Source organism: Oncorhynchus nerka, linkage group LG9b (assembly GCF_034236695.1).
Source record: "Oncorhynchus nerka isolate Pitt River linkage group LG9b, Oner_Uvic_2.0, whole genome shotgun sequence".
In the NCBI taxonomy this organism is placed as follows: domain Eukaryota; kingdom Metazoa; phylum Chordata; class Actinopteri; order Salmoniformes; family Salmonidae; genus Oncorhynchus; species Oncorhynchus nerka.
The window spans coordinates 6,827,714-6,852,247 of record NC_088424.1 but is presented as its reverse complement, the minus strand read 5'-3'; the positions used below and the strand labels follow the sequence as shown (position 1 = coordinate 6,852,247).

The 24,534-nt window shown below is 42.2% G+C and overlaps 1 protein-coding gene across 2 annotated transcripts in view; it reads left to right on the top strand.

Moving 5' to 3' along the window:
* klhl18 (kelch-like family member 18) overlaps positions 1 to 24,534 on the top strand; it is a 69,848-nt gene that overhangs the window by 24,213 nt on the left and 21,101 nt on the right. For both annotated transcript variants that reach the window (XM_065013320.1, XM_029642268.2), the window contains exons 4-5: positions 3,414 to 3,612; positions 15,814 to 15,974. In XM_065013320.1, the coding sequence (XP_064869392.1) occupies positions 3,414 to 3,612; positions 15,814 to 15,974 (360 nt within the window). The remainder of the gene's footprint in view (positions 1 to 3,413; positions 3,613 to 15,813; positions 15,975 to 24,534) is intronic.

Here is a 24,534-nt window from a genome sequence, read left to right as displayed (position 1 = left end):
AACACAGCTCATCACCCTGAACACACCATCCCCACTGTCAAACATGGTGGTGGCAGCATCATGGTTTGGGCCTGCTTTTCTTCAGCGGGGACAGGGAAGATGGTTAAAATTGATGGGAAGATGGATGGAGCCAAATACAGGACCATTCTGGAAGAAAACCTGATGGAGTCCGCAAAAGACCTGAGACTGGGACGGAGATTTGTCTTCCAACAAGACAATGATCCAAAACATAAAGCAAAATCTACAATGGAATGGTTCAAAAATAAACATATCCAGGTGTTAGAATGGCCAAGTCAAAGTCCAGACCTGAATCCAATCGAGAATCTGTGGAAAGAACTGAAAACTGCTGTTCACAAATGCTCTCCATCCAATCTCACTGAGCTCGAGCTGTTTTGCAAGGAGGAATGGGAAAAATTTCAGTCTCTCGATGTGCAAAACTGATAGAGACATACCCCAAGCGACTTACAGCTGTAATCGCAGCAAAAGGTGGCGCTACAAAGTATTAACTTAAGGGGGCTGAATAATTTTGCACGCCCAATTTTTCAGTTTTTGATTTGTTAAAAAAGTTTGAAATATCCAATAAATGTCGTTTCTCTTCATGATTGTGTCCCACTTGTTGTTGATTCTTCACAAAAAAATACAGTTTTATATCTTTATGTTTGAAGCCTGAAATGTGGCAAAAGGTTGCAAAGTTCAAGGGGGCCGAATACTTTCGCAAGGCACTGTATGTGTGTATATATATATATATATACACAGCAAAAAAAGGACAGTCTTTAAAAGATACTTTGATTTTTACGAATAATCTTCACAGATCTTCATTGTAAAGGGTTTAAACACTGTGTCCCATGCTTGTTCAATGAACCATAAACAATTAATGAACATGCACCTGTGGAACGGTCGCTAAGACGTAAAACAGCTTACAAACGGTATGCAATTAAGGTCACAGTTATGAAAACTTAGGACACTAAAGAGTCCTTTCTACTGACTCTGGAAAAACACCAAAAGAAAGATGCCAAGGGTCCCTGCTCATCTGCGTGAACGTGCCTTAGGCATGCTGCAAGAGGCATGAGGACTGCAGATGTGGCCAGGGCGATAAATTGCAATGTCCGTACTGTGAGTCGCCTAAGACAGCGCTACAGGGAGACAGGACGGACAGCTGATCGTCCTCACCATGGCAGACCACGTATAACAACACCTGCACAGGACCGGTCCATCTGAACATCACACCTACGGGACAGGTACAGGATGGCAACAACAACTGCCGAGTTACACCAGGAACGCACAGTCCCTTCCATCAGTGCTCAGACTGTCTGCAATAGGGCTTGTAGGCCGGTTGTAAGGCAGGTCCTCACCAGACATCACCGGCAACAACGTCGCCTATGGGCACAAACTCACCTTCGCTGGACCAGACAGGACTGGCAGAAAGTGCTGTTCACGGACGAGTCGCGGTTTTGTCTCACCAGGGGTGATGATCGGATTTCTGTTTATTGTTTAAGGAATGAGCGTTACACCGAGGCCTGTACTCTGGAGCGGGATCGATTTGGAGGTGGAGGGTCCGTCGTCTGGGGCGGTGTCACAGCATCATCGGACTGAGCTTGTTGTCACTGCAGGCAATCTCAACTCTGTGCGTTACAGGGAAGACATCCTCCTTCCTCATGTGGTACCCTTCCCGCAGGCTCATCCTGACATGACCCTCCAGCATGACAATGCCACCAGCCACACTGCTCGTTCCGTGCACAATTTCCTGCAAGACAGGAATGTCGGTGTTCTTCCATGGCCAGCGAAGAGCCCGGATCTCAACATCTGGGCCTGTTTGATCGGGGCTGTGTCCTCCCCCCAGAAATGTCCGGGACCTTGCAGGTGCTTTGGTGGAAGAGGGGGGTAACATCTCACAGCAAGAACTGGCAGACATATCAGTGTGGATGACGGATCACCACCTCAAGCTGAACCTCGGCAAGACGGAGCTGCTCTTCCTCCCGGGGAAGGACTGCCCGTTCCATGATCTCGCCATCACGGTTGACAACTCCATTGTGTCCTCCTCCCAGAGCGCTAAGAACCTTGCCGTGATCCTGGACAACACCCTGTCGTTCTCAACTAACATCAAGGCGGTGGCCCGTTCTTGTAGGTTCATGCTCTACAACATCCGCAGAGTACGACCCTGCCTCACACAGGAAGCAGCGCAGGTCCTAATCCAGGCACTTGTCATCTCCCGTCTGGATTACTGCAACTCGCTGTTGGCTGGGCTCCCTGCCTGTGCCATTAAACCCCTACAACTCATCCAGAACGCCGCAGCCCGTCTGGTGTTCAACCTTCCCAAGTTCTCTCACGTCACCCCGCTCCTCCGCTCTCTCCACTGGCTTCCAGTTGAAGCTCGCATCCGCTACAAGACCATGGTGCTTGCCTACGGAGCTGTGAGGGGAACGGCATCTCAGTACCTCCAGGCTCTGATCAGGCCCTACACCCAAACAAGGGCACTGCGTTCATCCACCTCTGGCCTGCTCGCCTCCCTACCACTGAGGAAGTACAGTTCCCGCGCAGCCCAGTCAAAACTGTTCGCTGCTCTGGCCCCCCAATGGTGGAACAACCTCCCTCACGACGCCAGGACAGCGGAGTCAATCACCACCTTCCGGAGACACCTGAAACCCCACCTCTTTCAGGAATACCTAGGATAGGATAAAGTAATCCTTCTCACCCCCCTTAAAAGATTTAGATGCACTATTGTAAAGTGGCTGTTCCACTGGATGGCTTAAGGTGAACGCACCAATTTGTAAGTCGCTCTGGATAAGAGCGTCTGCTAAATGACTTAAATGTAAATGTAAACTGGAAAATCTGGTGCAAGTCCATGCGGAGGAGATGTACTGCAGTACTTAATGCAGCTGGAGGCCACGCCAGACACTGACTGTTACTTTTCTAATTTTGATGTACTTTGAGATAATTTTTGTAATAAACATTTTCAAATGTAATAAATAATTATGTCCAAAGAGGGGCAGCACCACCTTGTTTAACATTCCTGGGGAGAACCCTATTACTAGCAGCACCACCTTGTTTAACATTCCTGGGGAGAACCCTATTACTAGCAGCACCAACCCTTGTGGGTGGTCAATCATTGACAATTTAATCATTTGATTCCTCATTTCTGCAAATCAAAAGTGTTTTTTTGTTAATCTTATTGTCTCTTTATATGCCAATAATATTCTCAACACTGGAGCATTTATAAAACTCCCTAAAGTCCTTGGAACTAAAACCAAATTATTTTATAACATTGCACAGAGCAAACATTTGCGTGAGCAAAATAACCATGTAATTTAAAAGTAACTGGAAGTTGTGAATAACTCATTTGAACTTTTTCTCACTCTCTCTCTTTCTCTTTTTTTTTTTCTCCCCCCCCCCACACCACCTCTATTTCACCCCAGACTTCACCCTAAGAACTGTCTGGGTGTGCGACAGTTTGCAGAGACCATGATGTGCACAACACTGTACGACGCGGCCAACAGTTTTGTCCACCAGCACTTTGTGGAGGTGTCCGTGTCTGAGGAGTTCCTCAGTCTCAGGCCAGAGGAAGTACTGGAGCTGGTGGGTTGTGACGAACTCAACATCAAAGCGGAGGAGCAGGTCTGTGGCTTTTATTGTCGTTAGGGGTTCAAGCAGTGATTAAGCTATACCAAGGGTCTTAGTATGCAAATTTGGAAAGCTCAAACCCCGCACCCTGTTTGAGATGGTCACACATTTGGTCAAATCCATTCAATTTAAATACATTGAAAAATAATTTCTCCAACTTCTTAAGAATATTTGCCATGATGAATTTTCCTTCATTTTGACTTTTGTGAGCAACACTTGAACATTTTTATCACTCGAAATCTGTATACAGTGCCTTCGGAAAGTATTCAGACCCCTTGACTTTTTCCACATTTTGTTACTTTACAGCCTTATTCTAAAACTGATTAAATATACTTTTTTTCTCAGCAATCTAAACACTATACCCCATAATGACTAAGCAAAAACACATTTTTAGATTTTTTTTGTGCAAATTTTGATATCTCTATATATATATATATACTGCTCAAAAAAATAAAGGGAACACTTAAACAACACAATGTAACTCCAAGTCAATCACACTTCTGTGAAATCAAACTGTCCACTTAGGAAGCAACACTGATTGACAATAAATTGCACATGCTGTTGTGCAAATGGAATAAACAGGTGGAAATTATAGGCCTTTAGCATGAAATGACTAACGTGCCTGAAGTAAACTGCCTGTTGCTCAAGCCCTGAAGCCCTAACCCCTAACCCTCACCCTAACCCTAAACCTGACCTATAACCCTAAGCATATCTCCAGTCCAGTCCCTTGCCATGAACGATAGTCAGTGTTACTAGCTGGCTAACACCTGATACTCTACCCTTCACCTTAGAGTCTGCTGCCTTCAAATGTTGACAAACTATGAGGCCATTTCTTTATATTATAAGTGCAGCAATGTGAACTTGGCTATCAGCGCAAATGTTCCATTAGCAGGAAAACACCACAGTAAATGCAATTATTAATGCTTTTATTATAAAGGTGCATTTTTACGGTGAAAATGATCTTCCCCAAGCTTGAAACTCACCTGCTGTGTATGAATGCCAGTTTAGTAATATTGCGCAACATGAGCTCGTGGGCTATCATGAAATACCTGATTAGATTTTCTAATACATTTTCATTGATGTCAGAGTGATTAAAGGGACAATAGAGAGCTGAGTACCAGGCAGTTAGCAAGTTTGGTAGGCTACTAATGACCATCAGCAGCATCAGAGCTTCAAGAAGCCTAATTACCGACTAAACGGTCACATGGAATTTGACTGTCATCATGACTCGTGACCTCCGATGTGGCGGTAATACGGTCACTGTAAGAGCCCTAGTAACACGGTCTAAAAAACACAGCTCTAAGCTCTAAGTCTGTCACCTTTCATTGCTGATGCAGAAGTGCAACATAGACGGATGCAGTATATTGAGGTAAATCCAATGCAAAAAAAAATCAGATATCTCTATAACATTAAATTTACATATTTATATGTGGATTTTTTACTATGCTAATTTCATTTCTTCTAGGGTTAATACATCAACCTTAGGGGTTTAAACGGTCCTTCCCATTACAAGTCAAAATACGATAGGTTCATTCCACTGTCACTCCAAAAATCTGCATCATCAGGCAAAAGCAGGGAGGGTGTAGCACCATTCTCAAATCGAACAGTAATCTGTGCCCTCTATCATTTTGGTGAATCTCATATCTCATGGTGAATTGTCTAAAAACATGTTTGAATTTCAGAACCAGTTTTCTTTGGAAAGGCAGATAAAGCATTTTTATTAAAAGCATCACTTTTACATGGGAAAACACAGAATCCTACTAATTACTACTATTACTGCTTAATTACGTCACTGTTTTGAATCGACTTTGCCATGGGCTTTGAACGGTGCACCTGACTCAAGCCCGAGAGTTAGCCCGGTTCAAAATCGAATGCCATCCACTTTCAGCCAATGCAAAACACGCCTACACATGTGCCCGGTGACTATTAATCGAACCCCTTCAATGGCAGAGGCCTTCTGTCCAGCTGTCCAGGTGGGACCACAGACCACTTCTCAGTTCCTATGCTTCCTGGCTGATGTTTTGGTCACTTTTGAATGCTGGTGGTGCTTTCACTCTAGTGGTAGCATGAGACGGAGTCTACAACCCACACAACTGGCTCAGGTAGTGTAGCTCATCCAGGATGGCACATCAATGTGAGATGTGGCTAGAAGGTTTGCTGTGTCTGTCAGCGTAGTGTCCAGAGCATGGAGGCGCTACCAGGAGACGTGGAGGAGGCCGTAGGAGGGCAACAACCCAGCAGCAGGACCGCTACCTCCGCCTTTGTGCAAGGAGGAGCAGGAGGAGCACTGCCAGAGCCCTGCAAAATGACCTCCTCCAGCAGGCCACAAATGTGCATGTGTCTGCTCAAATGGTCAGAAACAGACTTCATGAGGGTGGTATGAGGGCCCGACGTCAACAGGTGGGGGTTGTGCTTACAGCCCAACACCGTGCAGGACGTTTGGCATTTGCCCGAGAACACCAAGATTGGCAAATTCGCCACTGGTGCCCTGTGCTCTTCACAGATGAACGCAGGTTCACAATGAGCACATGTGACAGTCTGGAGATGCTGTGGAGAACGTTCTGCTGCCTGCAACATCCTCCAGCATGACCGTTTTGGCGGTGGGTCAGTCATGGTGTGGGGTGGCATTTCTTTGGGGGGCCGCACAGCCCTCCATGTGCTCGCCAGAGGTAGCCTGACTGCCATTAGTTACCGAGATGACATCCTCAGACCCCTTGTGAGACCATATGCTGGTGCCTTTGGCCCTGGGTTCCTCCTAATGCAAGACCATGCTAGACCTCATGTGGCTGGAGTGTGTCAGCAGTTCCTGCAAGAGGAAGGCATTACTGCTATGGACTGGCCCGCCCGTTCCCCAGACCCGAATCCAATTGAGCACATCTGGGACATCATGTCTCGCTCCATCCACCAACGCCATGTTGCACCACAGACTGTCCAGGAGTCGGCGGATGCTTTAGTCCAGGTCTGGGAGGAGATGCCTCAGGAGACCATCCGCCACCTCATCAGGAGCATGCCCAGGTGTTGTAGGGAGGTCATACAGGCACGTGGAGGCCACACACACTACTGAGCCTCATTTTTACTTGTTTTAAGGACATTACATCAAAGTTGGATCAGCCTGTAGTGTGGTTTTCCACTTTAATTTTGAGTATGACTCCAAATCCAGACCTCCATGGGTTGACAAATTAGATTTCCATCAATAATTTTCGTGTGATTTTGTTGTCAGCTCATTCAACTATGTAAAGAAAAAAGTATTTCATAAGAATATTTCATTTATTCAGATCTAGGATGTGTTATTTTAGTGTTCCCTTTATTTTTTTGAGCAGTATATATGTGTTGTCTGAATACTTTCCGAAGGTACTCTGTGTGTGTATATACTGTACCAGTCAAATGTTTTTTTAACACTTACTCATTTATGTTTTTTTTATTTGTAATATTTTCTACATTGTATAATAATAGTGTAGACATCAAAACAATGAAATAACATATATGGAATCATTTAGTAACTGAAAAAGTGTTTGCCTTGATGACAGCTTTGCACACTCTTGGCATTCTCCCGAGTGGCACGGTGGTCTAAGGCACTGCATCTCAGTGCTAGAGGCGCCACTACAGTCCCTGGTTCGAATCCAAGCTGTGATTTGGAGTCCCGTAACGCGGCGCACAATTGGCCCAGCGTCGCCCTCGGATTTGGCATCATTGTTCTTAATTTGTTCTTAACTGACTTGCCTAGTTAAATAAAGATTACATTTCAAAACATTCTCTCAACCATGCATTCCAATTAACAGGTGTGCCTTGTTAAAAGTTAATTTGTTGAATTTCTTTCCTCAATGCGTTTGAGACAATCAGTTGTGTTGTGACAAGATAGGGGTGGTATACAGAAGATATCCCTATTTGGTAAAATACCAAGTTCATATTTTTACAAGAACAGCTCATATAAGCAAAGAGAAACGACAGTCCATCATTACTTTAAGACATGAAAGTCAGTCAATTAAGAACATTTAAAAAAAACTTTGAAAGTTTGTTCATGTGGAGTCGCAAAAACGAACAAGCGCTATGATGAAACTGGCTCTCATGAGGACCGTCACAGGAAAGGAATTTTTGGTCACAACCAAAAATTCAGAGTAGGTGAACAGATGATCTCCACATGTTATTTCATAGTTTTACTGTCTTTACTATTATTCTACAATGTTGAAAATAGTACAAATAAAGAAACTGTTGAATGAGTAGGTGTTTACAAACTTTTTGCTGATACTGTATGTGTATAAATAAAAATATATATAATGCGCACAAAACAAATTTAGGCAAGAGGGGATTGGTAGTCTGCTGTAACCAAGAAGCTTGAGACGTATGTGTGTGTGTGTGTATAGTGCGTATGTTATTGTGTGTATGCATGTGTCTGTGCCTATGTTTGTTGCTTCACAGTTTGCTCTGTTCTGTAAATGCGTTTTTTCCCTGTGTTTTAAATGTGTAATGTGTAATAGAGTTCCATGTATTCAGAAAACAATTTTTCTGTGCCGCCTTGATATTCCCAAACCAGCAGGTCAAGCAGTAGGACAGAATGCTTTCAATTAATGATTTATAAGAGTGCAGTATCCGTAGGCCAACAGACTGTATTTCCTTTCTTAAAAATAGTGTCAGTACACTGATCCCAGGACAGCTTGTTGTCAATGACTAGCCCAAGGTATTTGTACTCCTCCACTATTTCAACGGGCTCACCTTTTATCAGTGATGGTGTGTGCATGGTAGTGTTCCTTCGAAAGTCAATCTCCATGTCCTTTGTTTTTATGTATTTAATATTAGATGGGATGACAACACCAGATAGTAAAGTCATTCAGAGCCTGTCCGTGCTCAGTCTTATCCGCTTTGAGAAGACTGACCTAAGCAGTATTTTCAGCATATTTGATCAGGTGGCGCCTTGGGAACCACTCCGGCAGCTGTCTGTATACAGTATGTATAGTATTGGTGAAAGAACACTGCCCTGTGGGGTTCCAACTGAAGTAGTGCGCACCTCAGTGTGTTGCCAACTCGTACCTGCTGAGACCTATCAGTTAGGAAGTTGGTGATCCGTGTGATAAGCATCAAGTCTGAAGTCTCCTCTGTCTGTCTGCGAGGACCAACGTAATAATTGTGTTAAATGCTGAGGTGAAATCTGCAAACATGATACGCACATGTTTTTACTGCCCTTTAAATGCATGTACAGCAGATATAAGAGTGAAAGGATGGCATCATCTGTCCCTCTCTCTGACCGGTATGCAGATTGGAGGGGGTCAAGAAGGTGTCTGGTGGTGTTGATGATGTATGCCTTGATGATTTTTTTCAAGAGATTTATTCATGAGAGAGGTAAGAGCGACAGGTCTGTAATCATTTGATGCAGATGGATGAGAGGTTTTTGGGACTGGTAAATCAATAGATTGTTTCCAATGTATTCAGGGACCGCTGAAAGAGAGAGCAGAAGACACCGCTCAGCCGAGTGGAACAGTATTTCAAGACACGACCACTTATGTTATCAGGTTTTTTCATGCTTCAGTGCTTTTGAACAATCGTTGTACGATCCCCTAATTGATGACATCCTGCTCCAGAGAGGCCGGGAGAGCGGGGGCGACCCCTGTTTCAAAATGGGTGAAAAATGTGTTTAGTTCATTAACCTCTAGCGTCGAGCAATCCCGTATCCGGGAGCGTAATTATATCCTCAAGCTCATTACCATAACGCAACGTTAACTATTCATGAAAATCGCAAATGAAATGAAAGAAAAATATTCATTCACAAGCTTAGCCTTTTGTTACAACACTCATCTCAGATTTTCTAAATATGCTTTTCAACCATAGCTACACAAGCATTTGTGTAAGAGTATTGATAGCCTAGCATAGCATTAAGCCTAGCATTCAGCAGGCAACATTTTCACAAAAACAAGAAAAGCATTCAAATAAAATAATTTACCTTTGAAGAACTTCGGATGTTTTCAATGAGGAGACTCTGTTTGATCGCAAATGTTCAGTTTTTCCCAAAATATTATTTGTGTAGGAGAAATCGCTCCGTTTTGTTCATCACGTTTGGCTAAGAAATAAATCCAAAAATGCAGTCTCTACAACGCCGAACTTCTTACCAAATTAACTCCATAATATCGACAAACATGGCAAACGTTGTTTAGAATCAATCCTCAAGGTGTTTTTCACATATCTATTCGATGATAAATCATTCGTGGCAGCTGTGTTTCTCCTCGAAGCAAACGAAAAATACATGCAGCTGGAGATTACACAATAATTGCAACGGAGGACACCAAGCGGCCACCTGGTAGATGTAGTCCCTTATGGTCAATCTTCCAATGATTTGCCTACAAGTACGTCACAATGCTGTCGACACCTTGGGGAAATGACAAAGTCTAAGCTCATTAGTGACCCATACACAGCCATATAAGGAGACATTGGAACACAGCGCATTCAAAATCTGGGGCACTTCCTGTATGAAATTTCATCTTGGTTTCGCCTGTAGCATTAGTTCTGTGGCACTTACAGACAATATCTTTGCAGTTTTGGAAACGTCAGTGTTTTCTTTCCAAAGCTGTCAATTATATGCATAGTCGAGCTTTTCGTGACAAAATATCTTGTTTAAAACGGGAACGTTTTTTTATCCATAAATTAAAAGAGCGCCCCCTATATCCAAGAAGTTAACTGAAGAGAGGCACACCCTCTTATCCAGGCAGGGATCGATACGTTTCCTCCCTTAGAATGGTGAGTTTGCCATATTCTTAATTCCCAACCAGGCAGACCGAGAGTCTCCCTGTGACATTATCTGTTGCACCTTATCCTTGTACTGACAACATGCCTTTTTTATCTCTTTGTCCACCTCTCTCTGTACCTCTTTTCTTTCCAGTGGACTCCCGGAGGCGAACACACTTTCTTATTATTTAGCACCACTTTCAATTCTTTGGTCACCCATGGTTTGTTGTTGGAAAATACCAAATCAAATGTTACTGCTCACATACACATGGTTGGCAGATGTTAATGCAAGTGTAGCGAAATGCTTGTGCTTCTAGTTTCGACTATGAAGTAATAACCAACAAGTAATCTAACCTAACAATTCCACAACTACTACCTTATCGACACAAGTGTAAAGGGATAAAGAATATGTACATAAAGATATATGAATGAGTGATGGTACAGAACGGCATAGGCCAGATGCAGTAGAGTACAGTATATACATATGAGATGAGTAATGTAGGGTATGTTAACAAAGTGGCATAGTTTAAAGTGGCTAGTGATACATGCATTACATAAAGATGCAGCAGATGATATAGAGTTCAGTATATACACATACATATGAGATGAGTAATGTCGGGTATGTAAACCATATTAAGTGGCATTGTTTAAAGTGGCTAGTGATACAGTTGAAGATTGATGTAAAAAATGTAAGTGGGCTTCAGAGATATAATGAATATTAATTTGGTGGGTTGAGATTATAAAATATATAAGCACTAAACCTCTAAAACCTTTACTTATTCAAACATCTTACTTGAACCCTAAATGGTTCTCAAGTAGATTACTAAAACAAGCTCATCCATTGCCATGTCTCATTTTCGGATTAATTGAAAATGATACTTTTTCAAACAAGCATTGCAGAGCTGGCTACAATTTCAATTTCATCCCCCTGAAAAGATGGAACAAATTATTATGGCTGAACTCAAATGTGCTGGTTGATAAAATACCTGTATTTATGGGAAAGGTGTTTGAAAATTGTATTTTATTCCTAAATCATATTGTAAATTAGAATGGTAGAGTTATGTCCTTCATGGAGTTATCAGAATTGTACGGGAAGGTTTGCTCAATCCAAGAGTACAACTAAATCATTACAGCATTACCCCATAAGTGGAGGAGGCACACACACATTTAGTTGATTCCCTGCTAAGATCAATACATTTTTTGAATATTGTTGATGCCTGGATTCTGTGATGGCCCTAATTATCATTTTTGGACCAGAATGAGGCTCTCATTACCTATTGTTCTTGCAGTGATGATTCGCCATCTTCATCGATTTTTTTTTTATAGTTTATCTGCAGATAAGCATCAATAAGCCTACCAGTAGCCTCTGTAAATTAGGGAGCCAAATTAATGTACACGTGTTTACATGGATATGCTTCTTAATAAAAACCTATTTGAAACGAGCCATTACACTTCTTTATCATGGCATTTCATTATTATTATTCAGGTTATTACTTAAATATTAATCAACTAATTATGAAATGCCAGATCGGAGAGGATCTGTCACATTTTTGGATTGGCACATTAATGGAGTCAGTGTCTACCTTGTCTGTTGACTTTTCTGCATTTTTTTTTTAATACAGTTTCTATTTCGATGCACAAATCCATTCAAACCAAGTCGGAGGGGTTTTCTCTCACTTTTCCCAAAATATTCCCATAACGTCACAAACCCTGCTGCTACAGTCATTCGACCATTCTTCAAATAGGGGACGCGGTAATGAGAGAAATAATGTAGCTTAAGCTATTTCTGCTTACCTGACCTGTGTCTGATTACCTGGCTTCCAGCTAACGTCACCCGTATCTTGCCCTGCTTCCCCGTTGAGTAGCAGTGTGGAGTAGCTAGCCGTCATGGCAGGGGGAGGGAAAGCAGCGGAAGCCTAGCAAGGCTTTCCCCTGCAGTTGCGGCCATTTCGTGTCCCAGTCTGATTCACATTGTGTTCAGCTGGGACCCGGTGTAGAGCATGGTAGGCCTCGTTCTTGCTCGAGGAAGACGTTGCAAACAAAGTCTCAGAAGAGGGACAGCCATCTTCACCTCAAGCTCCCAGCATATTCGGAGGACGCCTATCTGTCCCGGGGGGCGGACCTTAAAGATGAATCACGAAGTGAGGATGACTGCATGTCTCTTGCTGCATCAGGCAGCGCGCTCTCTGACCATGGGAGGTATTATGCCCCTGAGGAAGAGTTCATCTCCTCTGCTCAGCTTATGCTGCCCAGCCAAACTGAGAAGGGAGGACAGGAGTCAATGGCTGATCTCCCCTTCTTCAAACCAATCAGACGCGCTGCCTCCAAACTCAATCCCGAGTATTCTACGTCTCCCACACCTACAGTACCAGTCAAAAGTTTGGACACACCTACTCATTCAAGGATTTTTCTTTATTTGGACTATTTTCTACATTGTAGAATAATAGTGAAGACATCAAAACTATGAAATAATCATGTAGTAACCAAAAAAAAGTGTTAAATATCAATATATTTTATATTTGAGGTTCTTCAATGTAGCCACCCTTTGCCTTTGACAGCTTTGCACACTCTTGACATTCTCTCAAGCAGCTTCATAAGGTAGTCACCTGGAATGCATTTAAATTAACAGGTGTGCCTTGTTAAAAGTTCATTTGTGGAATTTCTTTACTGTTTAATGTGTTTGAGCCAATAAGTTGTTGTGACAAGGTACAGAAGATAGCCCCTTTTGGTAGAAGGCCAGCTCAAATAAGCAAAACGAAATGACAGTCCATTATTTTAAGACATGAAGGTCAGTCAATCTGTAAAATGTCAAGGTCTTTGAAAGTTTCAAGTGCAGTTGCAAAAACTATCAAGCGTTTTGATCAAGCGCTATGATGTCTCTCATGAGGACCGCCACAGGAAAGGAAGACCCAGAGTTACCTTTGCTGCAGAGGGTAAGTTCATTCGAGTTACCAGCCTCAGAAATTGTAGCCCAAATAAATGCTTCAGAGTTCGTGACAGACACATCTCAACACCAACTGTTCAGAGGAGACTGTGTCTCAGGCCTTCATGGAAATCTGTCCTTTGAGATTTTTTGTTCCAACTGCCGTGTCTTTGTGAGACGCAGAGTCGGTGGACGGATGAGCTCCGTGTGTGTGGTTCCCACCGTGAAGCATGGAGGAAGTGGTGTTGTGGTGCTTTGCTGGTGACACTGTCAGTGATTTATTTAGAATTCAAGACACACTTTACCAGCATGGCTACCACAGCATTCTGCGGTGATACGCCATCCCATCTGGTTTGGGTTTAGTGGGATGATCATTTGCTTTTCAACAGGGCAATGACCCAACACACCTCCAGGCTGTGTAAGGGCTATTTGACCAAGAAGGAGAGTGATGGAGTGCTGCGTCAGATGACCTGGCCTTCACAATCAACCAACCTCAACCCAATTGAAATTGTTTGGGATGAGCCACTGACGTCACCAGTGCCAGGCTACGCCCACTTGGATATGAATGGCATGGAGTTGTTGGGATAGTTCAGAGCCCCCCACCTCAAGACCTATAGCCCTCTTTGGGGTGGGTCAAAAACCACTGTTACCCCAGTTTAGTTCTTTAAAGAGTTCCCATCATATCCATGCCCAGGGGCAGAGGGTGATGGTTCCACATTTTAGCCTTTTTAACCATCAACCTCTCAAGGCCAACCTTGTCTGGCCACAGGCCTGACAGGTCCCCTGTCCCTTCCATGATGCAGGTTGCCCAAATGCGCAGTTGCCCCACCTATCTGTTCCCCTGCTCTTCACAGAAGTCTCCCCCTGGGTCCTGCGTTTCATGGGAGTAGTGCAGTCCACTGCACAGGGTGAAGGGGCCGTGCCCTCAAAGATGAGGTTGGCCAAGGGAGTGGTTCCTAAGGAGGAAGCTCACCAAGGCTTCTTCAGGGGGAGGGGTACGCCCCGTCCTAGATTTATGGTCTGAGGGTCTACGGATTTTGAATGCTAACGCATCGCATGTTGTTAGATTCTATTCGGCCAAACGAGTATTTCACTACTGTTGACCTCAAGGATGCTTAATTCCACATAAGTTTGTTCTGCACACAGGTGATATGATGTTCACCTTTGAGAGAATAGCCACTGCTTCTCTGCGTTTTGCCACTGCTTCTCGGTGTTTTGCCACTGCTTCTCTGTGTTTTGCCACTGCTTCTGTGTTTTGCCACTGCTTCTCTGTGTTTTGCCACTGCTTCTCTGCGTTTTGCCACTGCTTCTCGGTATTTTGCCACTGCTTCTCTTTGCCACTGTTTTCGCCACTGCTTCTCTGTTTTGCCACTGCTTTCTGCCAGTTTTGCCACTGCTTCTCTGAGTTTTGCCACTGCTTCTCTGAGTTTTGCCACTGCTTCTCTGAGTTTTGCCACTGCTTCTCTGAGTTTTGCCACTGCTTCTCTGAGTTTTGCCACTGCTTCTCTGAGTTTTGCCACTTTTGTTTTGCCACTGCTTCTCTGTGTTTTGCCACTGCTTCTCTGTGTTTTGCCACTGCTTCTCTGTGTTTTGCCACTGCTTCTCTGCGTTTTGCCACTGCTTCTCGGCTTCTCGGTGTTTTGCCACTGCTTCTCGGTGTTTTGCCACTGCTTCTCTGTGTTTTGCCACTGCTTCTCTGAGTTTTGCCACTGCTTCTCTGCGTTTTGCCACTGCTTCTCGGTGTTTTGCCACTGCTTCTCTGTTTTGCCACTGCTTCTCTGAGTTTTGCCACTGCTTCTCTGAGTTTTGCCACTGCTTCTCTGAGTTTTGCCACTGCTTCTCTGAGTTTTGCCACTGCTTCTCTGAGTTTTGCCACTGCTTCTCGGCGTTTTGCCACTGCTTCTCTGCGTTTTGCCACTGCTTTTCGGCGTTTTGCCACTGCTTCTCGCCGTTTTGCCACTGCTTCTCGGCAGTGGCAAAATACTTTTTTGCCCCACTGTAACCTTTTATTTAAGGGAGTCCCATTGAGACAAAGGTCTCTTTTGCAATGGAGCCCTGCATCACAAGACCAGCAACAATTACTAATTTAAAGTTAGATACTTCAAAGCGGGAGCACAGGAAACTTCAAAATGCAAAAACATTGTGAAAAAACATGCACATTCCTCTCTAAAGAGGATTTCGACTAAGTCTCTGAACTGCCCGAATGGCACCAATGCATCGAACTGTAGGGTATTCTGAAGATTGTTCCAAAAGTGATATGCAAAGAAACAAAAAGCCATCCCTGTGAGCGGGTATGGTATCTCATACTTGTATAGGTTAGTAATGATTTAAGGTAATGCAGGAGTTTTTGCGCAAGAGCTTTATAAATGATCAGACCAATGTTTTGACCTACGCGATATCAATGAGGGCCAGCCCACTTTCTGATAGAGAATGCAGTGATGAATTCAAAATCGTTCGCCTGTGATAAAACTGTGCTGTGGTAAACAACGTCTAACATGACTGGATTTGAATTCCTAAGCTTTTTCCTAATCCCTCTGACATTCTGTGTCCCCTCATTCTAGGTGTTTGAAGCAGTTCTTGCGTGGGTGCGGCATGAACGTGAGGAGCGGGAACCTCGGCTCCCTGAGTTACTCTCCAAGACCCGTCTGCCCCTTTGTCGACCCCAGTTCTTGGCAGACCGCGTTCAACAGGATGAACTGGTGCGCTTTTGCCACAAATGCAGGTGACTGACTCTTGTTTGTTGCATCTATTTTCATTATCTTTCATGTTTTAATGTATGGTTGCTTCAGAAAGTATTCACACCTCTTGACATTTCCACATTTTGAAATGGATTAAATTGGGAGAGAAAAAATGTCCCTGGCCTATAAACAATACCCCATAATGTCAAAGTGGAATTGTTTTTCGAAATGTTTACAAATTATTATGAAATGAAAAGCTGAAATGTCTTGAGTCATTAAGTATTCAAACCCTTTCTTATGGTAAGCTTAAATAAGTTCAGGAGTAAACATTTGCTTAACAAGTCACGTAATATGTTGCATGGACTTACTCTGTGTGCAATAATAGTGTTTAATATACTTTCTGAATGACTACCTCATCTCTGTACCCCACACAAACAATTATCTGTAATGTCCATCAGTCGAGTAGTGAATTTCAGACACAGATTCAACCACAAAGACAAGGGAGGTTTTCCAGTCCCTCGAAAAAGGGCCATCTATAGGTTGATAGGTAAATGTAAAAGAAAAAAACAAAAGCAGACATTGAACATCCCTTTGAGCATGGTAAAGTTATTAATTATACTTTGGATGGGGTATCAATACACCCAGTCACTACAAAGATACAGGCGTCCTTCCTAACTCAGTTGCCGGAGAGGAAGGAAACCGCTCAGGGATTTCAACATGAGGCCAAAGGTGACTTTCAAACAGTTAGAGTTTAATGGCTGTGATAGGAGAAAACTGAAGATGGATCAACAACATTGTAGTTACTCCACAATTACTAACCTAAATGACAGTGTGAAAAGAAGGAAGCCTGTACAGAATACAAATATTTGAAAACATGCTTGTTTGCAACAAGGCACTAAAGTAATAATGCAAAAAAATGTGGCAAAGCAATTAACTTTTTGTCCAAAGTCTGGAGCAAATCTGATACAACACATAACTGAGTACCACTCTCCATATTTTCAAGCATAGTGGCATATCTCATCATGTTATGGGTATGCTTGTAATCGTTAAGGACTGGGGAGTAAGACTAAAAAAGAAATGGAATGGAGCTAAGCAAAGGCAAAATCCTACAGGAAACCTGGTTGTCTGCTTTCCACCAGACACTAGGAGATGAATTAACCTTTTAGCAGGACAATAACCTAAGACACAAGGCCAAATATTCACTGGAGTTGCTTACCAAGAAGACAGTGAATGTTCCTGAGTGGCCAAGTTACAGTTTTGACTTAAATTTACTTGAAAATGTATGGCAAGACTTGAAAAGGGTTGTCTCGCAATGATCAACAACCACCTTGACAGAGCTTGAAGAATTAAAACAAAATGTATAATAGACAGATATTGTACAATCCAGGTGTGCAAAGCTCTTAGACTCACCCAGGAAGACTCACAGGTAATTCTAACATGTTTTCAAATCAAATGTATTTATATAGCCCTTCGTACATCAGCTTATATCTCAAAGTGCTGTACAGAAACACAGCCTAAAACCCCAAACAGCAAGCAATGCAGGTGTAGAAGCACAGTGGCTAGGAAAAACTCCCAAGAAAGGCCAAAACCTAGGAAGAAACCTAGAGAGGAACCAGGCTATGTGGGGTGGCCAGTCCTCTTCTGGCTGTGCCGGGTGTATTGACTCAGGGGTTCAAATACTTATTTAAATTAGATATTTCTGTGTTTCATTTTCAATAAATTTGCAACAATTTCTAAAAACATGTTTTCGCTTTGTCGTTATGGGGTATTGTGTATAAATGGGTGAGACAAAAATATATTTCAAACTTTTTATTCAGGCTGTAGCACAAAATGTGAAATAAGTTGAGGGGTATGAATACCTTCTGAAGGCACTGTACTAGCAGAACCAATTTTATTTTGGTCTACTTTAATAAAAACAAATGGCATGGACAAAATGATTGGCACCCCGGAGCTAGTACTTGTTTGCACAGCCTTTGGCCAAGATAACTGCAGACAAAATCATTTGCAACACTTTCTTACTGGCAATTTGGCCCACTCTTTAGTAGCACATTGCTCTAATACTTAAATGTTTGCGGGGTGCCTTCCACCAACGGCTGTTTCCAGCTCTTGCCATAGTTATGGATGTGATTCAGATCTCGACTCTTCACTGGCCATTCCAGAGTTTTCTTCTCGAACCATTCCAGGTTGCTTTTGATGTTTGGGGTCGTTGTCCTGCTGGAAGACTTCCAACCTACAACAGATGCACAGTTGGACACTGGGTTGAACATTGCACTTCAAAACACCTTGATAATCTGTTGATTTCATGATGTCTTGCACACGTTCAAGGCCCCCAGTACCTGATGCAGCAAAGTAATCCCACAGCATTATCGAACCTCCCCCATGTTTGATTGTAGGGAGGGTGTTATTTTGTTTGAATGTTTCATTTCGTTGTTGGTAAACAGGAAGGCCCCTCTGCTGAAGGAGACACGTGGTTTGATTCTGTGGTTTCCAAGGCGCAGAGATGGCAGCCTTGGATGATTACTTTTATATATTTATTCATTATTCACTCTTGTTTTTTTATGATAAAAAAAAAAACAAGTATTAGATTTAGGAAGCTGATTAAGAAAGTGTTACATTAATTTATAAATGTTGGACATGGATGAATGGTAGATTTGAGGATAATACAGTCCTAATACAGTCCTTTTAATTTAATGTTTTGATTCGAATTCGCTAAACAATGTCAACCTGCATCCACTATTCAAGAGGATTCTTTAAATCGCTCTCCCTCGAACGGTAGACCCAATTTTAAAAGCGTTTCTGCCCTTGAGAAGCAGGGAAGTAGAGGAAGATTTTATGCCAAACTATGTTTGTGTAACTGTTTGTTTAGTGGTCAAAATGATAGTTGTTTGGGAAAGTAATGGGAAAAATGAAAATACTGCCCCCTAGATTCAAGAGGTTTTAATGGTCATCAGCAGGTCAAGACTACCCTGAGTAAGCAGCTTGAAGACATAGAAAAACCATAGATGCGACAGATTGGTAGAAAACGCATACACCGACAGAATATGTTAGTTTGTCCTCTTGTCCGCAGAGACAATATTTTTCCTTATATTCTACACATTTTGCCATGGGAGAGAGAACATTTCAGTTTTAAAGCTAGTTCCCTGCATTTTTACACATTCTGGCATGGGGCTGAAAGAAAAAAAAATCAGTTTTAAAGCTTATTTACTGCTTTTCTACACCTTTTGCCATGGGGCTGAGAGAAAATGTGCAGCTTTAAAATACATTTTCTGCAGTTCTACACATTTTGCCATGGCTTACACTGTGTTCTTATGTTATCTGAGTGGCTCAAACATTATTTAAAAAATCAATGAGTGTCCCATGCCATGCCATTTCTTGAATTTTAGATTCTCCCCGACTGTCAAGTTTTTATTTTTGTGATTTGTTAGTTCTCAAATAATCATATTTAAAAAATAAATAAAAAAATGTAGATCCATTATCTTTTCTACATTAGCTTTTTCATTTTTGGAGTGGCTGCAACGATATGAGTATGTGGCACAGTTGGTAGAGCATGGCACTTTCAACACCAGGTTTGTGGGTTCGATACCCATGGGGGACCAGTAAGAATAAATATGAAAATGTATGCACACAGACCAAAACGGCATTGCCGCCCTGGATCCAGAGGTTCCGGCGCCTTCGTCCTTGGTTCTGTCTCCCTCTCCGGTGGCTTCTACCTCTGGTTCAGATCCTCGGAGCTCCCAGCCTCACCAGACTGGTGAGGCTGCCTGGCTAAAAGACTACTGTTGCTCTGCTGGAGTCACTTTTATTGATAACTTTGACACCTTCTGGAAACAGAAGATACTCTACAGGAATGATGGAGTCTATCCAAATCATCTTGGCTCCTGGACTCTGTCCACGCATTTTAAGGCTGCGTTGAAACAATGACTGGTATATGATCCAAGACCAGTCCCTACTATTGTGACAATGAGTCGTCATAATGCTGCATCAAATGTACATGATCTTAGGGGCATTGGCAAACACAATGTAAGTAATTTAATTTATGTACCCCTAATTGCACCGAATACATCTGTTTATCCTACAGCTATTGTAAGCAGTAATCATGAGCCTATAAACCAGAATTACACTGTTAGCACTGAGGCGGTGTGCAATAGTAGAAAGACCACTTTATGCAACTCACCCTGCACTATCAAGTCTACCTCTAAGCTTCCCAGTAAAGCATGAAAAACAATCAAGCAAACCAGAAAAGTGCTAGAAACAGCCCATATTAACATATGTAGCCTAAGAAACATTGTCCATGAAGTCAATAACTTGCTTGTAACAGATGGCATTCATATTCTGACTATCGCAGAAACACACTTAGATAATACCTTTGATGATAGTGGTAGCAATACATGGTTATAACATCTACCGAATAGACAAATGCCAACGGAGGTGGTGTTGCGGCCTATATTCAGAACCACATTCCTGTAAAGCTTAGAGAAGATCTCATGTTAAATACTGTTGAAGTAATATGGCTACAGGTTCATCTGCGTCACCTAAAGCCCATTCTTGTGGGAAGCTGCTATAGACCACCAAGTGCTAACAGTCAGTATCTGGATAATATGTGTGTGAAATGCTTGATAATGTATGTGATATCAACAGAGAAGTATATTTTCTGGCTGATTTAAATATTGACTGGCTATCATCAAGCTGCCCACTCAGGAAAAAACTTCAAGCTGTAACCAGTGCCTGCAACCTGGATCAGGTTGTCAGTCAACCTATCAGGGTAGTTACAAACAGCACAGGAATTAAATCATCTACATGTATCGATCACATCTTTACTAACACTGCAGAAATTTGCTTTAAAACAGTATCCAAATCTACAGGATGTAGTGATCACAATATAATGGCCATATCTAGGAAAACCAAAGTTCCAAAGGCTGGGCCTAATATAGTGTATAAGAGGTCATACAATACGTTTTGTAGTGATTCATATGTTGTTGATGTAAAGAATATTTGCTGGTCTGTGGTGTGTAATGAGGAGCAACCAGACGCTGCAGTTGATGCATTTATGAACCGACTTATTCCAGTTACTAATAAGCACTCACCCAATATGAAAATGACTGTAAAAACTGTTAAATCCCCTTGGATTGATGAGGAATTGATAAATTGGATGGTTGAGAGGGATGAGGCAAAAGGTATGGCAAATAAGTCTGGCAGCCCAACTGATTGGCAATAGTACTGCAAATTAAGAAAGCATGTGACTGAACTAAAGGAAAAGAAACTACACTATGAAACAAAGATGATAAATTATATAAAGAATGATAGTAAAAATCTTTGGGGCACCTTAAATTAAATTTTGGGGGAAAAAAGCCAACTTGGCTCCTTCATTCATTGAATAAGATGGCTCATTCATCACAAAGCCCACTGATATTGCAAACTACTTTTAATGACTTTTTCATTGGGAAGATAAGCTAACTTAGGGATGACATGCCAGCAACAAACACTGACACTACACATCCAAGTATATCTGACCAAATTATGACAGATTTGTACTTTTGAAGTGTGGAAGAGGTGAACAAATGATTGTTGCTTATCAACAATGACAAGCCACCGTGGTCTGACAATCTGGATGGAAAATTACTGAGGATAATAGCAGATGATATTGCCACGCCTATTTACCACATCTTCAATTTAAGCCTACTAGAGAGCGTGGAGGGAAGCTAAAGTCATTCCGCTACCCAATAATATAAAGCCTGCTTTACTGGCTCAAGTAGCCGACCAATCAGCCTGTTACCAACCCTTAGTAAACTTCTGGATTATTTTTTTTGAGCAGATACAATGCTATTTCACAGTAAACAAATTGACAACAGAATTTCAGGATGCTTATAGGGAAGGACACTCAACAAGCACAGCACTTACACAAAATACTGATGCTTGGCTGAGAGAAATTGATGATAAAATGATTGTGGGGCTGTCTTGTCAGACTTCAGCGCAGCTTTTGACATTATTGATCATAGTCTTCTGCACAAAAAACTTGTGTTATGGCTTTCCATCCCCTGCTTACTTACTGACTATTGTGCCCATGGGGAAATTTTGTTGCAGTGTCATGTACATGTTTAAAGTGGTGTTTAAATACAAATTTGACATTACTACTTTCATAAGTTACATACCAATAAAACTTATTTTCTTTTTTAAAGACAAGCCTGCTGGCCTTACTGAGTCGATAGGAACATTAGCCCGAGCTATTTAGGAGGGATATCACACCTGGCACAAATTATTGTCTAGTTCTGTTTTTCCTGCTGAGGGGTGCCCTATACCTGCACCAAGAGGGGAGTAGTTCAAAGTCTGGGTACAGGGGGTGGCTTGGGGCTAAAATGAATTTGTGAGCCTTGCGGAGGGCTCTGGCCTTAAAGATCTCATCCGGGCCTGTCTGGTAAACTCCCAGTACCTTGCTTGCTGTGGTGATAATCCTTCTCAACATATTTCTCTGGCTGACAGTGGCATTGCCAAACCAACAAACAATACAAAAAGTTAAAATACTCTCAAAACAGAGTCAGTATAGTACAGTCTACATTAAAAGATCCCAGCTTTTTGAGAAAGTACAGTCTGTTGGCTCTTTTTGTAGATCAGGTCTGTACATTTACTCCACTGAAGCTTACTGTCCAAAAGGACACCCAGGTATTTGTATTCCTCCAAAATCTCTATATTCTTACCTCTGATAGATGTTGCAGAGGCAGGTGTTGTACACTTCCTGAAGTCTATGCACATCTCTTTGGTCTTGTTGGTGTTGAGGACCAAGTATGATTCCTCACACCACTCTACAAAGTAATCTAGGACCGAGCCATGATGTTCCTCATCATCATGCACATGCTGATCAAGGCAGTGTCATCAGCGAACTTAACGAGGTGTCTGTCAGGATGGGAACTCGTATAATGCTATAATGTGGATAACGAGTTACTTGTCTAACAGAACACAGAGGGAGTTCTTTAACTTCTTGCGACGAGCAATCCCGTATCCAGGAGTGTAATCATAGCCTCAAGCTCATTACCATAACGCAACGTTAACTATTCATGAAAATCGCAAATGAAATGAAAAATATATTCACTCACAAGATTAGCCTTTTGTTAACAACACTGTCATCTCAGATTTTCAAAATATGCTTTTCAACCATAGCTACACAAGCATTTGTGTAAGAGTATTGATAGCTATAGCATAGCATTAAGCCTAGCATTCAGCAGGCAACATTTTCACAAAAACAAGAAAATCATTCAAATAAAATAATTGACCTTTGAAGAACTTTGGATGTTTTCAATGAGGAGATTCTGTTAGATAGCAAATGTTCATTTTTTCCAAAAATATTATTTGTGTAGGAGAAATCGCTCCGTTTTGTTCACGTTTGGCTAACAAAAAAAAAAATTCTGTCATTACAACGCCAAACTTTTTTCCAAATTAACTCCATAATATCGACAGAAACATGGCAAACGTTTAGAATCAATCCTCAAGGTGTTTTTCACACATCTATTCGATGATAAATCATTCGTGGCAGTTGGGTTTCTCCTCAGTAGCAAACGGAAAAGTACTGCAGCTGGAGATTACGCAATAATTGCGACGGAGGACACCAAGCGACCACCTGGTAAATGTAGTCTCTTATGGTCAATCTTCCAATGATATGCCTACAAATACGTTCACAATGCTGCAGACGCCTTGGGGAAACGACGGAAAGTGTAAGCTCATTCGTGGCCCATACACAGCCATATAAGGAGTCATTGAAACACCGCACCTTCAAAATCTGGGGCACTTCCTGTTTGAAATTCCATCTTGGTTTCGCCTGTAGCATCAGTTCTGTGGCACTCACAGACAATATCTTTGCAGTTTTGGAGACGTCAGAGTTGTGTCTTTCCAAAGCTGTCAATTATATGCATAGTCGAGCATCTTTTCGTGACAAAATATCGCGCTTAAAACAGGAACGTTTTTTTTATCCAATGAAATACCGCCCCAGAGTTCCAAGAAGCCTCTCAAATATAATCCATTTAGAATCAAGAATTCCCTGGGGTAGCTGTTTAGGCCCCTTGCTTTTTTCAGTTTTTACTAACGACATGCCACTGACTGAGTAAAGCCAGAGTTTCTATGTATGTGGATGACTCAACACTATACACATCAGCTAGTACAGCGACTGAAATGACTGCAACACTCAGCAAAGAGCTGCAGTTAGTTTCAGAGTGGGTGGTAAGGAATAAGTTAGCCCTAAATATTTCTAAAACTAAAAGCATTGTATTTGGAACAAAATACTCACTAAACCCTAAACCTCAACTATATCTCGTAATGAATAATGTGGAAATTGAGCAAGTTGAGGTGACTAAACTGCTTGGAGTAACCCTAGATTGTAAACTGTCATGGTCAAAACATGTTGATCCAGTAGCTAAAATGGGGAGAAGTGTGTCTATAATAAAGCGCTGCTCTGCTTTCTTAACAACACTATCAACAAGGCAGGTCCTGCAGGCCCTAGTTTTGTCCAACCTTGACTTCTGTTCAGTCGTGTGGTCAGGTGCCACAAAAAAGGACTTAGGAAAATTGCAATTGTCTCAAAACAGGGCAGCACGGCGGGTCCTTGGATGTACACAGAAA